Source organism: Elephas maximus, chromosome 8 (genome assembly GCF_024166365.1).
Source record: "Elephas maximus indicus isolate mEleMax1 chromosome 8, mEleMax1 primary haplotype, whole genome shotgun sequence".
NCBI classification, from domain to species: Eukaryota; Metazoa; Chordata; class Mammalia; order Proboscidea; family Elephantidae; genus Elephas; species Elephas maximus.
In genome coordinates this window covers 20,496,321-20,517,128 of record NC_064826.1, presented here as the reverse complement: position 1 = coordinate 20,517,128, position 20,808 = coordinate 20,496,321, and the positions used below count along the sequence as shown (strand labels likewise).

Here is a 20,808-nt window from a genome sequence, read left to right as displayed (position 1 = left end):
TGCTCAGATTTTGCTTCTGCTCCATCCTAACTCTTTTCATTCTGTGACTCAAATATGTTAGTCTTCCTCACTGAATCCTTTATATCTCTTACCCTTTATTCTGTACTTTTTGCTTCATTCTGTGTGGTTTCTTCTGTCTTCCAGTTTATTAGTTTTCTCTTCAGCTGTGTCTATCTAAACTACTTTTAAATCTGTCCATCAGGCTACAATTTTGGAGTTTTTTCCCTCTTAAACAAACAAACAAAAAAACCCAGTTTTAGAAATTCTGGTACCCCCCACCCCCAAATTTGCACACTAACTGTTTCCAGTTGTAATAGGAAAAGAAATTGTTTTTAAAAAATCTCAAATAAAGCAAGCATTATGATCTTACGACCCAGCTAGTACTTCTCTGAAGTACTTGTGGGTCTGTGTCTGTTATATGTTGTTAGTGCTTTTCTCGTTCATGTTGGCCTTTTCCACACAGACTGGTTATATTTGAATGAATTCTGAATGGTATTTTGGGTTCTGAGATAATGCTATCTTCCCCTAGAGAGGATTTTCTGCTGGATGCCTGAGGACACTAACAATACTGGATCATTGCAACCCAATATAAGGTCTAGGAATTTTCTGGGCCACTAAATGACTTAAAGCTGGGCTGTATTCCATGGGAGGACTGATTTGCTTAGTTTATCTCATTGCTAGTGTGCAGTCCGTTATGGTTCTAACTCTTAAACAGGGTAGTTTACCAGGGCTTCCACAATTGGTAAAACCGGGACTCTAACTTTTGTCCTTTTGATCCCTCAAGACTGACAGAGTGTTGCTCAGCTGACCTTCTGGATGACAGACAGCCTGAAGCAAAAACAGCTCAGATGCCTGTGTTGTTTCTGCATCTTGGCCTGATGATTTCCTACTCTCTTGTTTGTTGTTTGATGCTTTTAAGATTATTTTTGCTGTTTTTTTGTTTTTGTCCAGCTTTCATAGTTGTCCTTAGCAGGAATGTTGGTCTGAATTGCCTAGTCTGCCACTACTAGTAGAAGTCAAGTCACTTAAAGTTTCTCATCTGTATAATAAAGGTATTGGACGGGGTCGATGTTTCTCGAACTTTTAAAAACTGTAACCCATAATAAGAATATATTTTATATCGCAATTCAGTATACACATACAAACTTAAAAAGTGAAGCTGAGTGGCAAAGCACATTCAAAACAAAGGTCTCACAGAGCAGTATTTATCTGTATCGTGTATGATAGATGCACTGTGATATTTCCAGTTCTTTCTTGTTGAAAACAATTCTGCTTTTAATCCCTAAATTGATTTCAGGAACCACAATTGGAACGACTTTGGTGAGATGATGTGTGAGAAATCTTTTAATTTTAAAAAGCTGTGATTTCTTTGAGTAAGACTTACAGTCGTAGTTTACTAGGTTGACTTTGGCTTCACCCCTGCAGCAGTAGAAATGCTCCTCACAGCAGCTGACCTTCGTTTGAATTTTGGGGTGGGCTTTTGTTCAGAAAAGCAGAACCGTAATCTCAGTATAAGAAATTTTCCAACTTCCAAGGCTAAGCCAGTGTAAAGACTGTTCCTTAGCAATCGGCTCATTTCCTTCTCCAAATCCAGAGTGAATACAAATCCTGCCAGTCACAGAAGAAGAAACAAAGTTTTGTTTTTTTCTCCCTGAGCTGAGATTTTAAATTCTAAAAAAGGTTGCTAACAGATGGAAGGACCTGGAAGGAAGCAGGATTAAGCATTAGAATGATTTTAGATAATGGCATAGACTCGGGCATACATTATGAGGGAGCTTTTAGAATTTATTTTGGAAGAGCTGACCTAAATGGTAGATTGCTCTGGAGAGAAATCACCGTAATAGCTATACTGTGTTTATATCACATATAACCAGCTAAGCAGACAGCCTGGACTTTCCTAGAAAAGTCCAGTTTTTAAATATCCCGACATTTTTCATTACTTCCCCGCCCCCTCCTATATAATTACACTTCTTAGATGACATGCCCCTGTTTCTGGTTTAGAACGTCTGGGCTCCATCCTACAACTCCCCAACACGTCTAATGGCTACCCAGTAAACATTTGTTTTAAAAATGAAGACACTTCTAAATGGGTACAGTAGATCAACTGTGATGTCCTTTTCTACAGCTCTGTGAATAAAAACTGAAAAGTTTTTAAAAAGCGCTCTCCTTCCTTAGAAAGTTTTGTTTTATTCTCTTTGTTATTTCCAGTGTATGTGTCAGGCCGTGGTGAGAAGACTTCATGTAAATCATGCCTGGGTGTCTAGTACTGTATAAGGAGGTTTTTTTTTTTTTTGGCTAGTTCAACTTTTTAAATAAGGAGTTTTCAATCTTAAAAGATATTTTGGAAAAGCTGATAGGAAATCTAATTATCAGAAATGGCCAAAAATACTGTATTTCTTAGTATATGCTATACTTAAGGGGCGGAAGGCAGATATAATGAAGGACGACCTTATCACTGTCAGTTATGCACCGTGTATTTCTAGAAGAGTGAATTTAAAAATAAGACCGTTTGAAATGTTTATAAAATATGTTTTGTGAAATTCTTATCCTTCCCAGAAGAGGGCATCCTAACATAATGAATCCAGGTCGACTTTCCTAGGGAAGAAGATGCTTTGGGACATGGCTTTGCTGTATTCCTGTATTGCAGTGTCACAGTATTAGATCAGGAAAGGGTTTTAATCCACCCCCTTCCTGTGGTAGGTGTGGAAACTGAGGCCCCACTGGTAGAAATTATTTACCATTTAATCATTCAACAATTATTTATCAAGGGATTACTATATAACAGGAGTAATTCTGAGATCCTGTGACAAGACAGACTAGAGCTTGTGCATGAAGGAGCTTACAGTCCATTTTGGTGGGGAGGGGTACAAATATTAAAGTAAAATAATTTTGGAAAGCAATGAATGCTCTATAGGAAATAATGAGAGGATATTTTTGGTTTAAGGTTTAAAGATTATCTTGGCAATAGTTTTGGGGGTTCATCCAACACTCTGGCTCCAGAAAGTCTGTATTCCATTATAATTTGAAATTCTGTTCTGCATTTCCCCCCCTTTGATCAGGATTCTTGTACAGAATCTTTGCTCAAAATGTTCAGTAATGGTAGCTGGGCACGGGAGGCTTGTTTTGATTGAGCCACTTAGAACATGTATACCAGCACAAATATGAGCAATCCAGCTTAATTTTCACTTAACCCTTTTACAGGGTTTTCAAATAAGGAAGAAGGTGGAATATCTGTTTTAAAAAATAAAAAGGAATGTCCTCAATCTTTTGAGATCTCAGGAACCAGAGACTCCAATAGTTCCTTAGGGCCTACCCTTCATTTCGGCTCTTAGTTTCAGGGTCAAGCCAGACCAGCCTTTATTAACATTTTCTCCGTGGAGTGGGAAAGTTTTCATCTCTTTCCCGCCAGGATGCTTTCATCAGCTTGACCTCATAGTGATCACCTCTGTTTTTGGCACAATTCCCAGGCATTCAGGACAAAGTTTTCCAGTTAAGATGGTATTCTTCCAGATAGCTCTCTGAAGGTTGTTGTTGGAGTGTCTGTTATGGTGTTTACCTCTGCCTTTCTTAACTTGGCAGTGTCTTGGAGCAATGAAAAGAGGAGCACAAGCATGGAAGTGAAATTTGAATCTGTAATTTTTTTTTTTCAGTTTTGGCAAACCCTTCAATGCTGCAACTTTCCCTAGCACCTCTGAGGATACTGCCTTAACAGCAACAACATGCTGGCAAAACAAAAACATATAAAAAGCCCATATAAAAAACAAACAAACAAAAAACATTATACAGAATTCAAGCCGGTGTGTGGTGGGGAGATGTAAGTCTTTCACTTTTTATAAAGACCCACTGTGAGTTTTATTGGTCGATTAAAATATGATTCATGTTAACAGTGGTGAAGTATACTTGTAAGATCGGGAGCAGTCTGTATTTATTGACAACATGTTGCACCTTTAGTTGTTTTCTGCCTTTTAATAGGCTCTGCCAACTCTCAGCACATCTATTATTATTTCAGGTCCTGTGGGAATGGCAGCTGCTGCTGCTGTGGCAACAGGAAAGAAAAGGAAACGACCTCACGTGTTCGAGTCTAATCCGTCTATCCGGAAGAGACAGCAAACACGCTTGCTTCGGTGAGGGCTCCCTTATCCATGTCGTAGCTGTTCTATTTCATATACATCATGTGTGGGTGACAGGACATATGCTGTTTGGTTCATCAAGGACACCAGCTTGGATTCCTTGATGACAGAATTAGACTTTAGAGTAGTCCTACAGAATTAAATAGATGAAAACCTAAAAATAGGGTTTAACCAATGTATAATATTCATCCAGAGAAAATTTGTGTGTCTGCAATGTGCCAGGCATTGTTCTAGGCATTGAGAATATAATGGTGAACAAAACAAAGTCCCTTAAACATCTTAATATTCTAGTGGAGGGAGAAATAAACAGGTAATATGTCAGGTAAGCACTATGGAAAAAAAAAATACAGCGGAGTTAGGAAAATAGAAAAGTAGGGGGATGGGGGAGATAAAGTGATTTCTGTTTTCTATAAGGGTGGTCTGGGAAACCTCTTTTTTTGGTATATGCTCTATCGCTCATTGTCATTCTTCTGAAGAGTCTGTAGGTTTGCAGTAGAAAGGTTACACAGGTGTCATATATTGAAGACATAGAATTTTGACGGGTTGCATAACATGCGTTCATGTAGTATAAATTTAGTCGGTAAAATGTTCTAGAAGTTTTTCTTTGTAGTGTTCTACATACTATATCCAAATTTTCCAGATTTATATTATAATATTATATCCAAGTGGAGGGGCCAGCCCATATAAATGATACATAACAAAGTCTGTATTAAGGATATAAAAAGCAGATCATAAGAAACTGAAGTGATTTCACCCAGAGAGGAAAAACCTACAAGTATTTACTAGTAGCTTTCAGCATACAAAGAAGTTACCTATCGCTAGATGAGCGGTTTTTCCCACTTCCTCTAATGACGTTACAGTCAGGTGGAAGTAGAGTGTACTACCTGTAGGAGTATCATTGCTATAAGGGGCACAAACACGAAAGCACGTACTTTTAGAAGGAAAACTTTAGGTACATTGGCTTTGCTTCACTTGAATTGGTGTGACTCACCAGTCCTTTGAAAGGATAGACTGTGTTCCCAGAAGAATTATGGAACATGGAACTTTAAAATAATCTCCAAGGATTTCAAAGGAAAAGCCCAGCATTTCTGCTTCATCCAATGTTGATATATTTGAAAAAACGTTTTTCATTCCATCCTCATTTGTAAAACACTGCAGGACTGAGAATTAGATATTGTTTATACCACAAAGAAAACCTGGATGCTAAAACATTTTTAAACTACCATTTTGGGTAAATTATGTCAATGAAACATAAACATTGACTATATCAATCAGAGAAATTAGAAACAAGTCATTTGATCCCCTTTTGTTAATGTGGGGATGATCTAACGAAGCCTGTAGGAGGAGGTCTCAGCAGTAATCTTTATTATTGTAAGTAGCAGTGAGAAAAACCCCTTTGGTGTTGTCAGATCAAGAAGGACAATACCCCCCATGGTCAGCATTCTGTCACGGCTGTGTCCCAAGGCAAACCCTCGGTAGACTCATGTTATCAATGGACCAGTCATTGTTTCTGTTTTTTAATTGTGGTAGATTATACACAGCATAAAATTGTCATTGGCCTTTAAGAAAAGGGTAGATACATGTTGCTGCTGAACAGGATATCAAACCTCACACTTTTTTCACATTTAGGGTAAAAGGAAACATCTAATCAGAATAAATTGTCTCAAGTCAAAGTGTATTTTATCTGTGTCTATATCACTGCAATTTTTATATTCTTTAACATTTTTTTATTCTCTTATTCAGGAAACTTCGAGCCACATTAGATGAATATACGACTCGAGTGGGGCAGCAAGCTATTGTCCTCTGCATCTCACCGTCCAAGCCAAACCCTGTCTTTAAAGTGTTTGGTGCAGCGCCTTTGGAGAATGTGGTTAGTAGAGATGAGCTGTATTCCCAGGTACCCTTTGCCTTCTGCCGATTATTGTTCACATGCTTCTCATCCTCTGTCTGGCATCACAGTTATCACTGTAAAGCCCTCCCCTCATCCAAGTAAAGCTTCATGATGTCTGCAAAATATACTTCAAATGGTTCAGCCAAAAAAAACAAAACAAAACACAAGAGGTGTGTGTGTGTGTGTACAGATATCAGATAAAGTAATTACATCAATATACACAACTAACATGTTTGTTAACAACCATATAAAAAATTTCAAAGAGGTATGAGTTGAAACCAAAAGCCGTGTTGGCAGATGTGAAAAAGCTGTATACCCTGCAGTGATGGCATGGCAAACAGGCAGTTTAAATTGTATAATTTTCTGGAGGGCGGGTTGGCAACTAGAATAAAAAGTGCCTAAAATGTACACTTTTAAACCCAGCTTCCTCTTGAAATTTTATCCTAAGGAAATAATTTATTAAATGAACGAAGGTGTACGTGCGAGAATATTAGTCACAGTGCTATTTATAGTATTTTTTTTTTTAATTCACAATAAACTAAATGTTCAAAGATAAGGGATTGGTTAAGTAAATTCGTGGCTCACCCATAGATAGGACCACCATGCTGCCATTAAAAACGACAGGGGATTCCAGAAATTCAAGCTGGATTCAGAGGAGGAGGTAGAATGAGGGGTATCATTGCTGATGTCAGATGGATCCTGGCTGAAAGCAAGGATACCAGAAAGATGTTTACCTGTGTTTTATTGGCTATACAAAGACATTTGACTGTGTGGATCATAACAAATTATGGATAACGTTGCAAAGAATGGAAATTCAAGAACACTTAATTGCGTTCATGAGGAACCTGTGCATAGACCAAGAGGCAGTAGTTAGAACAGAACAAGGGGATGCCACGTGCTTTAAAGTCAGGAAAGGTGTGCGTCAGGATTGTATCCTTTTACCAAACTTATTCAGTCTGTTTGCGGAGCAAATAATCCTAGAAGCTGGAGTATATGAAGAAGAACACGGCATCAGGATTGGAGGAAAACTCATTAACAACCTGCGTTATGCAGATGACACAACCATGCTTGCTGAAAGTGAAGAGGACTTGAAGCACTCACTGATGAGGATCAAAGACCACAGCCTTCCATATGGATTACACTTCAACATAAAACAAAAATCCTCACAACTAAACCAATAAGCAAAATCACAATCACATAGCCAATAAAACACAGGTAAACATCCTTTTGGTATTCTCTGCTTTCAGCCAGGACCCATCTGACATCAGCATTGATATCCCTTGTTCCACGTCCTCTTCTGAAACCAGCCTGAATTTCTGGCAGTTCCCTGTTGATACATTGCTGCAGCCATTTTTGAATGATCTTCAGCAAAATTTTGCTTGCATGATATATTAAGGATATTGTTCTGTAATTTCCACATTCGGTTGGCTCGCCTTTCTTGGGAATAGGCATAAATATGGATCTCTTCCAATCAGTTGGCCAGGAAGCTGTCTTCCGTATTTCTTGGCATAGATGAGTGAGCACCTCCAGCATTTCATTTGTTTGTTGAAACATCTCAATTGATATTCCATCAATTTCTGGAGCCTCGTTTTTCGCTAATGCCTTCAAAGCAGTTTGGACTTCTTCCTTCAGTACCATCGGTTCCTGATCATATGCCACCTATTGAAATGGCTGAATATCGACCAATTCTTTTTGGTATAATGACTCTGTGTATTCCTTCCATCTTCTTTTGATACTTCCTGCGTCGTTTAATATTTTCCCCATGGAATCCTTCACTATTGCAATTCGAGGCTTGAATTTTTGCATCAGTTCTTTCAGCTTGAGAAATGCCAAGCGTGTTCTTTCCTTTTGGTTTTCCATCTCCAGCTCTTTGCACATGTCATATACTTTGTCTTCTCGATAGGCCCTTTGAAATCTTCTGTTCAGTCTTTTACTTCATCAATTCTTCCTTTGCTCTTAGCTGCTCGACGCTCAAGAGCAAGTTTCAGAGTCTCCTCTGACACCCATCTTGGTCTTTTCTTTCTTTCCTGTCTTTTCAGTGACCTCTTGCATTCTTCATGGATGATGTCCTTGATGTCATTCCACAACTTGTCTGGTCTTTGGTCACTAGTATTCAATGCATCAAATCTACTCTTGAGATGGTCTCTCAATTCAGGTGGGATATACTCAAGGTCATATTTTGGCTCTCGTGGACTTGCTCTGACTTCAGTTTCAGCTTGAACTTGTATATGAGCAAGTGATGGTCTGTTCCACAGTTGGCCCCTGGCCTTGTTCTGACTGATGATATTGAGCTTTTACATTGTCTCTTTCCACAGGTTTAGTCAGTTTGATTTCTGTGTGTTCCACCTGGCGAGGTCCATGTGTTTAAAAAAAAAAAACCCAGTGCCATTGAGTCGATTCCAAGTCATGCATGTGTATAGTAGCAGTTTATGTTGGTGAAAGAAGGTATTTGCAATGAAGAAGTCATTGGTCTTGCAAAATTTTATCATTCGATCTCCGGCATTGTTTCTATCACCAAGGCCATATTTTCCAACTACTGATCCTTCTTCTTTGTTTCCAACTTTCGCATTCCAATCGCCAGTAATTATCAATGCATCTTGATTGCACGTTCGATCAATTTCAGAATGCAGCAGCTGATAAAAATCTTCTATTTCTTCATCTTTGGCCCTAGTGGTTGGTGCGTAAATTTGAATAATAGTCGTATTAACTGGTCTTCCTTGTAGGCGTATGGATATTATCCTATCGCTGACAGCATTGTACTTCAGGATAGATCTTGAAATGTTCTTTTTGACGATGAATGCAACACCATTCCTCTTCGAGTTGTCATTCCCGGCATAGTAGACTATATGATTGTCCAATTCAAAATGGCCAGTACCAGTCCATTTCAACTCACTAATGCCTAGGATATCGATGTTTATGTGTTCCATTTCATTTTTGGCGATTTCCAATTTTCCTAGATTCATACTTCGTACATTCCAGGTTCTGATTATTAATGGCTGTTCGCAGCTGTTTCTTCTCATTTTGAGTCGTGCCACATCAGCAGATGAAGGTCCCGAAAGCTTTACTCCATCCACGTCATTAAGGTCGACTCTACTTTGAGGAGGCAGCTCTTCCCCAGTCATCTTTTGAGTGCCTTCCAACCTGGGGGTCTCATCCTCCAGCACTATATCAGACAATGTTCCGCTGCTATTCATAAGGTTTTCACTGGCTAATTCTTTTCAGAAGTAGACTGCCGGGTCCTTCTTCCCCTACATGTCTGTCAGTTTGTTGTACTGTGGGGGCTTGTGTGTTGCTGTGATGCTGGAAGCTATGCCACTGGTATTCAGATACCAGCAGAGTCACCCATGGAGGACAGGTTTCAGCTAAGCTTCCAGACTAAGACAGACTAGGAAGAAGGACCTAGGAAGAATGAATACGGAAGACTGAAGAACTGCATTCTTTGAATTTTGGTGTTGGCAAAGAATATTGACTGACAGAAGAAAAACGAGACCAGTCCCTGGAGAAGGACATCATGCTTGGTAAAGTAGAAAGTCAGTGAAAAAGAGGAAGACCCTCAACGAGATGAATTGACACAGTGGCTGCAACAGTGGGCCCAAGCATAACAACAATTGTGAGGATGGCACAGGACCGGGCAGTGTTTTGTTCTGTTGTGCATAGTGTCTCTGTGAATCTGAACTGACTCAATGGCGCCTAACAACAGCACATTTATAAATTTTGAACATAGATTCTCAATAAATTCAGACGATAACCACAAGAAGTAGGTATATTCTTATTATTTTCATTTTGCAAATGAAAATACTAGCTCAGAGAGGTTAAATGATTTGCCCAAGATGCCCCAACTTATAAATAGTAGAGCCAGAGTTCAGCCACTGTAGGGATTGGCCCTCGGTAATGAGAGTATTAGGTTTCCCATAAGCTCGTCCAGAGTATTGAGTGTGGGCTTTCAAATTTAATCTCATTTTCTTAGCACTGGTCCACTTTTCGAAAGCCTCACTTTGCTCCACTCCCCCACTCATCTCTCTGTTCCAGCCACAGGAGACTCTCTTCAACCATTTGCACTAACCTTGCTTCTGCCGTTACAGAGATTCGATTTGGTCTTCCTCGCCTACTTCACTTTAGTAACCCTTACTCGTATTTACGATCTCAACTTAGTCGACGCTACTTCTGTGAAGCCTTCTTTGACCTTCCTGAGTAGGTCAGAGCCCCCGCATTCTATTCTAAACCCTCACAATTTTGAGCACTTACCACAGATGCAGTTTTACGTTGTCTGTGTGATGTTTGATTGATGCCTGTCCCCAGCCAGAGTGTAAGCTCCGAGAGGGCAGGGTCTGGATGTGGCTTGCTCTCCATATTTCCCAGTACCAAGCACAGTGCAACTAGTAGTTGCTTAGTAATATTTGTTGAATGAATAAAGCATCTTACGTGTTTGGCGGCATTCAGAAATTTTTGAAGTGCACGTTTAGATTCTAAATCCAAATCCTACATTGCGTCTAAATCAAGACCTTGAAAAGTAAAGATCTATGAAGTTGCACTGTCACCTTTTATAGCACGTGTCCCAGTTTTACGCATTTATTTTTGTGATTATTTTTGTGTTCTTCTTCCACACTAGATTGGAATATGCATAATAATGGACACTGAGACTGGTACATTTGCTTACCATTTTGTTCTAGTCCTTCCTTCACACGGTGCCCAGCATACAGTAAGTGAATAATAAGTGTAGGCTGGATGGCTGAATGGAGGAGCCACCAGGTTCATAGGTTATGTATGTTGTTTATATCTGTAACATGAGATAGTGAGAAATAAGTCAAAACTAGGTTACATTTGAAGAAAGAGCATTTCACTATGATGGAGAATGAGAATCTCTTACCCAGAAACTCAAGGGTTCTCTAAGTTGTAGGGGATCCACTACCTTCAGGTCTAATGTCCTCTGAATCCAGTTTACAACTTTTGTGTCTTTAAGCCTCTGCTCTTTAAAACAAAGGAAGTTAAAGACCTACTAAAAGTGTTTTGATCCTTTTGAATATCATTACTAGTGAAGGCTTGACTCCCATAGTAAGCATAGAATTATCAACACTTTAAAACCCAGTGCCGTCGAGTCAATTCCGACTCATAGCGACCCTGCAGGACAGAGCAGAACTGCTCCATAGAGTTTCCAAGGAGCACCTAGTGGATTCGAACTGCCGACCCTTTGGTTAGCAGCCGCAGCACTTAACCACTACGCCACCAGGGTTTCCATCAACACTTTAGGCAGGCTAATTCACTCCTGACCCCACAGAGTTGGTGTTAACTTAGTGGGCATATGAAGCTAAAATCTCCACTTTTGTGAAAACTGTTTTTCCACTTTAATTTTTTGGCATGGCTCCCCATATTGATTTTTCCTATCTGTAACTTAGTGTCCTCATGTGTAAAATAAGGGTGGTAATACCTACCTCACTGGGAAGCAGTAGAAATTAATTCAAGTTGGTTACCATCCCCCCATATATGATGTTTAGGGAGAGCTGGCATGAAGAGTGTTGGCTAGTGGTAGATTTTAAAGTTGCCATGCCCTGAGGGCATTCTCATGGTGGCTTGCTGCCATATCATACACTTTCGTGAGCTTTGTAGAAGTAGGCTGGGAATATTTTGTTGAGGGACACAGAATTTCCATCTTTTGTTTTGGAAGAACCATGGGAGTTTCTGAAGGTGGAGCTCTTTCCACAGGGACAATAATCCATAGCATTTCTTTGGGGATAAACTGGATAAGACTAACCAGTTCTACAGGTACAGAAATTATTCACAGAGGCAGAGGTAGCTCTAGGGTTATCACCCAGCTTCTTTGAAAGTCTTTGTTTAATTCTGCCTTTGTGTAATTCCGCCCTCCCAGTAGATTGAATGGACTCAGTAGTTGGTCTTGATTTCTTGTTCTAAGACATTCATTTGTTTATATAGGTTTTTAAAAAATGACTTCAAGCTAAAGAAATGTGGAGCCATATTTAAAAAGTAAGCCCTATTGCTTATTTGTTTGCTTATTCAAAAAAGATAACTAACGTTGTCAGATACAAAGTATGAGATAAGGATCCAGCTAAGCTCTCTGAGGTTTCAGTGTTCACAACTAGGAGCCTGGGGGGTACGGGGGGAACAAAACAACTAGAAATCGGAACTGAGGCTAGAAAGGAAAAGGAGGCCGACACTGGGGCTGGAGAGAGAACAGGATGAAGCCAACATAACCTCACGGGCTGCAGCCTGTGGCCTGGCTCTGGGCTAGGTGTGTTTCAGAATGTAGCTCCAAGGGTGCTTTCTGATGGGGCATCTCTTTGTTAGATATTTCAGATGACAATATATTTTTAGTCTTAGAGGAACTCATAGGTAAAATTATATTTTTTATATTCTATGGGAACTTCCAGAAAAGCTTCAGGAATACAAAGAAACTATGATATCTTGTCTGGCAGTGTTTTTGCAACCTGACTTCGAAACAGGTCTTCAAACTGGTTCATTCTCGAACCCCTGCTGAGAATTTGCACTTCTCACAAGTTCTCAGGGGATGCTAATGCTGCTGAGAACTGCTAACAGAGCAGTGGTTCTCAAAATTTATTATACATAAGAATCACCTGGGGATCTTGTTAAAGGAGATTCTGATTCAGCATATCTGGGACAGAAATACAAATTCTCAGCAGGGGTTCGAACTGGAACAAACTGGTTCGAGGCCCTGCTTAGAAAGGTCCATTGACCTTATGGTTCTACCAGCCAATTCCTCAACCTTCAGCGAGCACATTCTGTGCCCAGAACTCTAATGGCTCCTGTAAATACCCTAAACCTTCCACCTCTGGTAATTATGAGAATATATGTTAACATCTATGTATTTCTGAATATGTAAAAAATAAATATATAAAACGAGATCTGATCCCTGGTTGTGCACAGTGAAATCTGGAAATAACAGTATAAGTGACACCATGGTTATTTTAGTCTGTAGGAGTTTAAAGAAAGAAGAATATTAATGGTGAGAACACTTGGGAAGTCTTCTCAGAGGAAGTGGGAGTGGAGTTGGGCCTTGAAGGATGGGTAATAATAGGAAGCAGAATAAAGACTGAGACATAGGAAAGAACTTACTTGATGCAAAAGTTAATGAGGAGACTGGCCAGCTAAAGAGGGAGGAAGGTGGTGAGTAGAGCTGCCCAGTAGGACTCCATGGACTGTGTACTGAGAACTCAAAAGGGAGCCGTTCACATTGTCTACAGGGTTGGGCAGGCACACCCGTCACAACTGTGTCTGGTAGCCCTGGTGACAGAGTAGGGAATGATTGGAAAGGTTGAAATGCAAGGCTGAGAAGCTTGGACTTCATCCTATGAGAAGTAGGGAGCTGTAGAAGTGTTTTTTTTTTTTTTTTTAATGGTATTGGAGTACCTGAACATATGAGCCTTAAAACCAGATAAAAATTAGTTTGATTTCCAGTGATACTCCCTACTAGCTATGTGATTTGGGGAAAGTTACACTTAGTAAGTAAGCCTTAGTTTTCTCATCTGCAAAATGAATATAATAGTATTTTTCTTACAGAATTATTGTGAGGATTGACTGAGGTAGTGCATTTAGTGCTTGGAGCGTAGTAAACGCTCAGTAAATGATATCTGTTGACAGTAAGTCAGTGTTACAGAAAATTAAAATGGCAGTGATGGATGAATTGGAGGCAAGAGAGACTGGTAGGCAGATCAGCCGATTTTGTTTTTGAGCGATTTTTAACTTCAGTTGTGAAGGCAGTTAGTTGCCAGTGACATACTGGTATGATGTGATAAAGGCTTGAGCTGTGGTTTTTGGAATAGAGGCGGAAGTTGGAAAACAAACAAACCTGTATTTCGTTGTATGTATGACTGTCAGTTATAAGATGCACCATCATTTTATGTACCATGAAGGAAAAAAATGTTGACAAACTCTGACCCAGTACTTTCTAATCGCTTAGAATTTTTATTTTATAGTTACTGGAGGAGTTCTTTCAGGCTTACTTAGATTTTCATCATGTTCCGTTTTTGTGTATACATTAAAAGGAAAATGTACTGAAATAAATTAAGACATTGCTAAAATATATTTACATTCAGAGTCCAACACTTCTGAAATAATACGTCTTATTTCAGAATCATCACTGTGATTTTTCATATAATACTGCCCTCTGTGCCATCATGTATTTCTTAAGAGAGTTCGTGGCTATTGTTGCTGAGATTTTTTTTCCAAGCTGCAATAAGTTTGATGGTGGTACTTCTTGCTTTCACAAGAAAGTGTCATTGGGAGCGTTATCAAACAAACAACCAAGACTCACGGTCCTTTCTCAAATGGTGCTGAACGGTTTGTTGTCTGAGAGGTTTCAACCATACCCTCAGGGATAACAGCCATGTTTGCATATGTTCAGCAGTGACAGCTAGGCCCCGATTGTGGGCCGGTCCACAGCAATTTCAAGATGTATACCAATTTCAGAGAATTGAAAATCTGGGAAAAATGCATCTCAAGATTGATAGGTAAGATGGAATTGAAATGCTAGTTTTATAATTTGGGAGAAGTTACTAAGTAGACTTAGAAATGCTGTGGTCATACCTGCAGTTGTTTTGTTGCATATTACTATGAGGGGCAGTGTACCAGCTTTATTTTTTTAAACTCAAGATATATTTAAGGAGTTGCAGCACTGATAAGTTTAGCATAATACCTGGATATGAATTCCTAGAGTTTTGCTAACCCATAAAAATGGCTGAAGTTGTTTGAAACTCACTAACCGTGTAGTAGTAATAACCTGATGCTTTTGAATGGCAGGTGTTTCCAGAAAAATGAAGTTTGTTTTTGTAATATTAATAAGTCTTACTCTGGACCTACACATTACTATAATGATTTAACTTGTTATATTAAGTAGTTAGAAGACCAGAACCTAAGCTTCTAAGATACAGTTTTTCTGTGAGTTGGAAGATTAAAAAGTCTACATAGAATACAGAAACCCAGAAAGCAGAAAATATAATCCTGTAAAGTTGCCATGGCAATACCAGCTACTTTATTACAATAAATATAAAGGCAATAATTTCAAAACTTCCTTTTTGTGTTGGAAACCAGGATAAAACAGAATCTGTACAGTGATGATTCTATAAATTTGCACTATTTTTCTTTTATCCCCTTATTTGTTGACTTACGTAACTGTAGAAGTAGTACTACATAGCCAACGATAATTTTTACTTTTTCAGACATTGGAGTAGATAATAAGAGTCTTAAGGAGCCCTGGTGGTGCAGTGGTTAAGCATTTGGCTGCTAACCAAAACGGTGGCCGTTCGAACACACCAGCTTCTCTGCGGGAAAAGATGTGGCAGTCTCCTTCTGCAAAGATTACAGCCTTGGAAACCCTATGGGGCAGTTCTACTCTGTCTTACAGGTTGACTATGAATCGGAATCGACTCGATGGAATGGGGTATAGGAATTTTTGCTCCTCATAATGAGATACTTACAATGATATGTGTCTTGATCAAGAGTCCAGGCAACTTAGCAGGAAACCTTGGACTCAAGTTATTGCCATAACTCCGGTGAAACCTCATTTTCTCTTTCCTTTTTTCCTAAGGTAATGCCTTGAGCCCTGAAAGCAAGCTAATTTCCTATCCCATCTTGTCACATTTCCATAACCCTGTGGCTTCTTTGTTGTCCCCAAAGGCGTCCTCATCCCCCTTGTGTATTCTCAGTGAATGAGCCCATTATTGGTGGTTGTAGGATCCAGTGTCTGCCTACCTGGTCTGCCCATGATGGAAGAATGTGTTTGTGTACAAATGTGCTGCTGTTGAGTCCTCCGTCTTTGAGGGACGCTTCACTGACAGTGGAGAGGAATGGAGTCAAAGAACGACAATATCCAGTTCATGCCTGTGGTTGTCAGAGATATGAGGCATCATGAGCTTCAAGCTCCCCTCTGTCACCAGGAAGTACCAGAGGGAAGAGGCCTTGACCTCTGGGACTCTCCTGCCCCAGGCCCTAATGGTAGCAGCACCTTTGACCCCAGCTACAATATACGTGTCATGTTTGTTCTCATTCCTTTCAGTCCAGCCTCTTGTGCACTTGAATCTCCTGTCTGGTAGTCTTGCTTTGCAAGAAAGTTGCAGCAGTGCGGAATAGGCTACTTCGAGTTTTAGAGACCTAAGTCCTAATGATTTTGGTGTTTAACTGGCACAGCCAGGTGTGCATCATATGGCCTGGGAAATGCCGAAGAGTAATGAATGCATTACTCCTAGAGCTGGAGCAGGTGGTGGGCCAGCGCTCACCAGGAAAGCCTGGTTCTAACTCAGACGCAGCGTTTTTATAAAACTTTTCTCCGCTGGCTCCTTTCTCTGCTGTTACCTGTAATTTCATCATCTTTTCAGTTAATTCCTTTCAGTGTGATGTCTTTGGGGCCAGCAGGTATTTTTATCTGCTGGTGGTAGAAGTGTTTGTTCTTTATGCTCTGCAGTGCCCAGGGTGGCCAGCCCCACCCACCCTCTGGTTGCCTGGCACCAACCCTCCGTGGTTGTTGGGCATCTTGTTTACTTCTGTCCTTAATTCCCTGCAGGTGCGTAAGTACAAGAGCATGATCCTGGAAGACCTGGAGTCGGCCCTGGCAGAACACGCCCCCGCGCCACAGGAGGTTAACTCAGAGCTGCCACCTCTCACCATCGACGGAATTCCAGTCTCTGTGGACAAAATGACCCAGGTAAGGGGCGGGGAATGAGGAAGAGACTCAGAGACAAACAGCACGGGTGCGGGCTGGCCTCCAGTCCCTTTTCTGAGCTTTGTCCTCAGTGGTATCACCAGAGCGGGGTGCAGGCTGGAGCCTGCAAGTGAAATAGTGGTGGCCTTGGAAAAGAACATGTCATGCCGGGATGAGGTCCCTCCTGTTGGCATGTCTTCCTCCACTTGGGCCCTTGGCTTGGATAAAGGAACTTTTAGCTTGGGGTAGGTTTGAACAGGAGAGTGTTAGGAGTTTGATGAATCGCTATCAAGTGGAGAAGTAAACTTCTAGTCTCTTCTCGGCCGAGCTGCTCTTCGTTCCATGTAGACTCTAAATACCACCACATTATCCCCCAGTAAGGCTCCTCTCCCCCAGGGAATAGGGACAGAAAACTCACTGAATTCCTTGGACTTCCTTTGAGAAGAGGAAGTCAAAAAGTACTTAGCCTGATAAATAGGCATAGCTCAGTAATTCTGCCAAAACTGTACCTTATATATATATTTTAACTTCAAAGGAGATAGGTTGACTAAGATCAAATAACAGATTTTTCCCCACCTTATTTCTTTATTGATGTACATACATCTGTCTTGCTAAATCCAGTTGTCAGTTTTCTTATTTAGCCTTCCAGCAGCATTTAACACAGTTGATTACTGCTTGCCTTCTAAAACACACTCTCTTCTCTCGGTTTCCATGACCCCCAGACCCTCCTGGATATCCTCCTGCCTGTCTGGGTGCTCCCTCCCACCCTCTCCTGCTGCCTTCCGTTCCTCTTCTCATCCCATCAGGATTGGCAGCCCTTTACGCTAGTTTCTTTCTAAGTGATTTCACCCTGTCCTGTGGGCTTTATAGCCCATCTATATACTAGTTACACCCAAGTTTCTATCCCTATTAGACCTCTGTACGTGTCCACAGAAGAACCTTTGATTGCCTACACTCTCCTTGATTCTCCTGTTGTGCCCCACACAGCTAATTCGTCATATCATTTCTTTCACCTCTGAAATAGACCTTGAATGTGACATTCTCCATTCCCAACACCACCGTAGCCCAAGCCTTTCGAATCTCTCGTGGAGACTGTTTCAGTAGCCATTGGTCTCCTCACTTCCACTCTTGCCCTGCTGCAGTCCATTCTCCACGTTTGCCATGCAGCTGTCAGTAACTTAAGTCAGTTTATAGCACACTCCCTTGTTTAAGCCCTGTAATGGCTTTCCATTGTTCCTAGAATAAAATCCAGACTCTGCCATGGCCTCAGAGGCCTTGAAGAATCTGGTCTCTTTTCTCCATTCTCTCTCATTCGCTCCTTTAGCCACATTGGCCCTCTTTCTCTTTGTCAAACACCACAAGCTCATTCTTTCACTTTTGCTGTTCCCTCTGCCTAGAACATTGTTCTCCCAGATCATTGTGTGATTGACTTCTTCTCATTCCAGTCTAGCTTACGTGTCGCCTCCTAAGACAAGTCTTTCTGGATTATCCCAGTTAATGAAGCTTCTCCACACCAAGTCACTGCCTGTTATATCCCTGGTTTATCTGCTTTGTATAGCATTATCTCTACCTGAAATTATTCATTAGCATTTATAAGTGTTTGCGTTATATCTGTCCAGCTTGAATATGAGAGTAGGGACTTAGTTTGTATTCCTCACTGCTGTCTAGTGAAGCTGCCCAGCACCTAAAGTAATACCTATCCTCTAATAATACTCAGTAAAACCAGTTAAACAAATGACCTGAATCAAGTGGAGTGGGCCACTGGATTGCAGGTCTCCTGAGTAGAGCTCACTCGGTGCAGACGTTGAGGATGCTGCTCAGGAGGTAGCACTTGCTCCCTTATTAAGTCTGAACCAGCAGCTTGGTCAGAAGTCATACCACATTTTGCCAATATGAAGCTAAATTGAGATCTTTTGATTCATAGGCCTTTTCGTGGACACTTGGAGGATCTCTAAAAAATCGTTCAACGGAAAAGCATTGTCTAAACTTTTTTACCGCCATTTCATGGCTGCGGTTATTCTGTCCCAGGGCCATTTTGGTGATCACATTAAAGAAAGCATAAGGTGGATCTTATTCTCTGATTGATGTAAAGAGTCTACATCTCTAGATATAAAGTGCAATCGAAGCCTGGCCAACCTTCTGGTTCAGGATACTGTGTTGGGCAGACTTCTCTCCTGGGATGGGCATTTTCCCTCCCTCTGTCACATTGAGGGTGTCAGGTTGAAACAAGCTGAGGTTTTTAGTATATTAATCATCATGGATACTGATTGTTGTGAAATTGGCTGATGGCCACAGAAGTCAGAGCAAACACTTTAGTTATCATTTGGGGGTAAAACATTTGAGATACGCCATCAGTAGAGTGGGGTGCCGGCGGTTGGTTGATCCAAGAGGAGTAGTGCCTAGTCATCGATCAGGTTCACTTACTTTGTTGGAGGTGTTTATTTGCTTTATCATCATATAGTCCCGAATTTCCTGTCTGCCCATACATGATGACCAAAAAATAAAAACAAACAAATGGTAAGGAGGGCTGAGCAGAATGATGAAAAACCCAGCTTCCAGTTGGATGGTGATTTCTGGTTATCTGGATCCTGGGATTTTTTTCCTGCTCAATAGTGTTCGTGTGTGTGTTTTCCTCAGATAGCATCTCCCTATTGTTGTGTGGCATCCAGTCAATTCCAGCTCATAGCGACCCTGTAGGACAGAGTAAAACTGCCTCACAACATTTCCTAGGATATAGTCTTTACGGGAGCGGATTACCAGGTCTTTTCTCCCACAGAGTAGCTGGTGTGTTCCAGTCATGAACTTTTTGGTCGACAGCTAAGCACTTAACCACTGGGCCACTAGGGCACCTTAGCTTCTCCCTAATCTGAGCCAAATACCTCTTTCCTAATTGATCCTAAAGGCTTTCACTAGTAATTGTGGCAGTAAAAGCAGGAGTTTATTTCACACCAAACCTAGATGAGCAAAGGTATAGGAATGCAGGCACTTCAGTACACTGCCAGTAGGAATGCCAGTTGGCACCGTTTGTCCAGAGGGCAGTTTGGCAGTGCATATCAAAACGTAGAATGTACATGTCATGCCCCTCAGCTAATAAGCAAAGACATGTGTGCAATGTTTATCATTGTGAGTCATTTACAGTAGGAGAATTGGGGAACACTGTGATTGGTTAAAATATGGCTGTGGTATTTAGAATTTACATGGGAGAGACTAGAAGTTTACTCTTCAGTGAAATATTCTGTAAAGCATGAGTGAACACATCATCTCTCACTCATGCTTTGTACAGAAAGTTAATGAACCAAAAATTTTTATTTTGCATAGCAGTAAAATGGAATAATACAGGGGACAACATATTTTGAAGATTGAAAATTTGGGGCATAAATTAAGGACACAGTTGTGCTGTTTATGAAGCAAGCCGGTGGCAAACAGGAGTTGAATCTAGAGTCGGGTCCATATTGTCAGTGCTTTCTTCTCTCTTTTTTTAATTCCTATAAAACCCAAGTTGAATCTTTCCACTTATCTACACTAAACATAAAAACAACTTCTTGGCTTGCTCTAAAGACTATCAGAGTTGTCTCCTACACATATAGGAATTACATGTAACAGAGTAAGTTCTGCGTGAACTAAATGCCCTCTTTTAAGAAGCAGCTCTGTAAAAGTAATATTTTTAGTGATATAATGAAAACTTTCATTTCTAGGCAACTTTAAGAATAATGGCTAGAAGAACTGGACTAAACCAAAAGCAAAGAAGTTTCCTTAATAAACTGAATGCTTCGGAGGCCAGCGTAGCAGGGGCAAGGGTTTGGGAGCCATGGTTTTAGGGGACGTCTAAGTCAATTGGCATAATAGAATCTATTAAGGAGACATTCTGCATCCCACTTTGGAGAGTGGCACCTGGAGTCTTAAATGCTAGCAAGCGGCTGTCTAAGATGTATCAATTGGTCTCAACCCACCTGGATCCAAGGAGAATGAAGAACACCAAGGATACAAGGTCATCACAAGCACAAGAGACAGAAAGGGCCACATGAACCAAGAGACTACATCATCCTGAGACCAGAAGAACTAGATGGTGCCCAGCTAAATCCATTACTGCCCTGACAGGGAACATAACAGAACCCCTGAGG

At 40.7% G+C, this 20,808-nt stretch overlaps 1 protein-coding gene across 2 annotated transcripts in view; it reads left to right on the top strand.

Moving 5' to 3' along the window:
- NRF1 (nuclear respiratory factor 1) overlaps positions 1 to 20,808 on the top strand; it is a 158,517-nt gene that overhangs the window by 72,374 nt on the left and 65,335 nt on the right. For both annotated transcript variants that reach the window (XM_049893065.1, XM_049893066.1), the window contains 3 exons: positions 4,010 to 4,124; positions 5,874 to 6,000; positions 16,550 to 16,690. In XM_049893065.1, the coding sequence (XP_049749022.1) occupies positions 4,010 to 4,124; positions 5,874 to 6,000; positions 16,550 to 16,690 (383 nt within the window). The remainder of the gene's footprint in view (positions 1 to 4,009; positions 4,125 to 5,873; positions 6,001 to 16,549; positions 16,691 to 20,808) is intronic.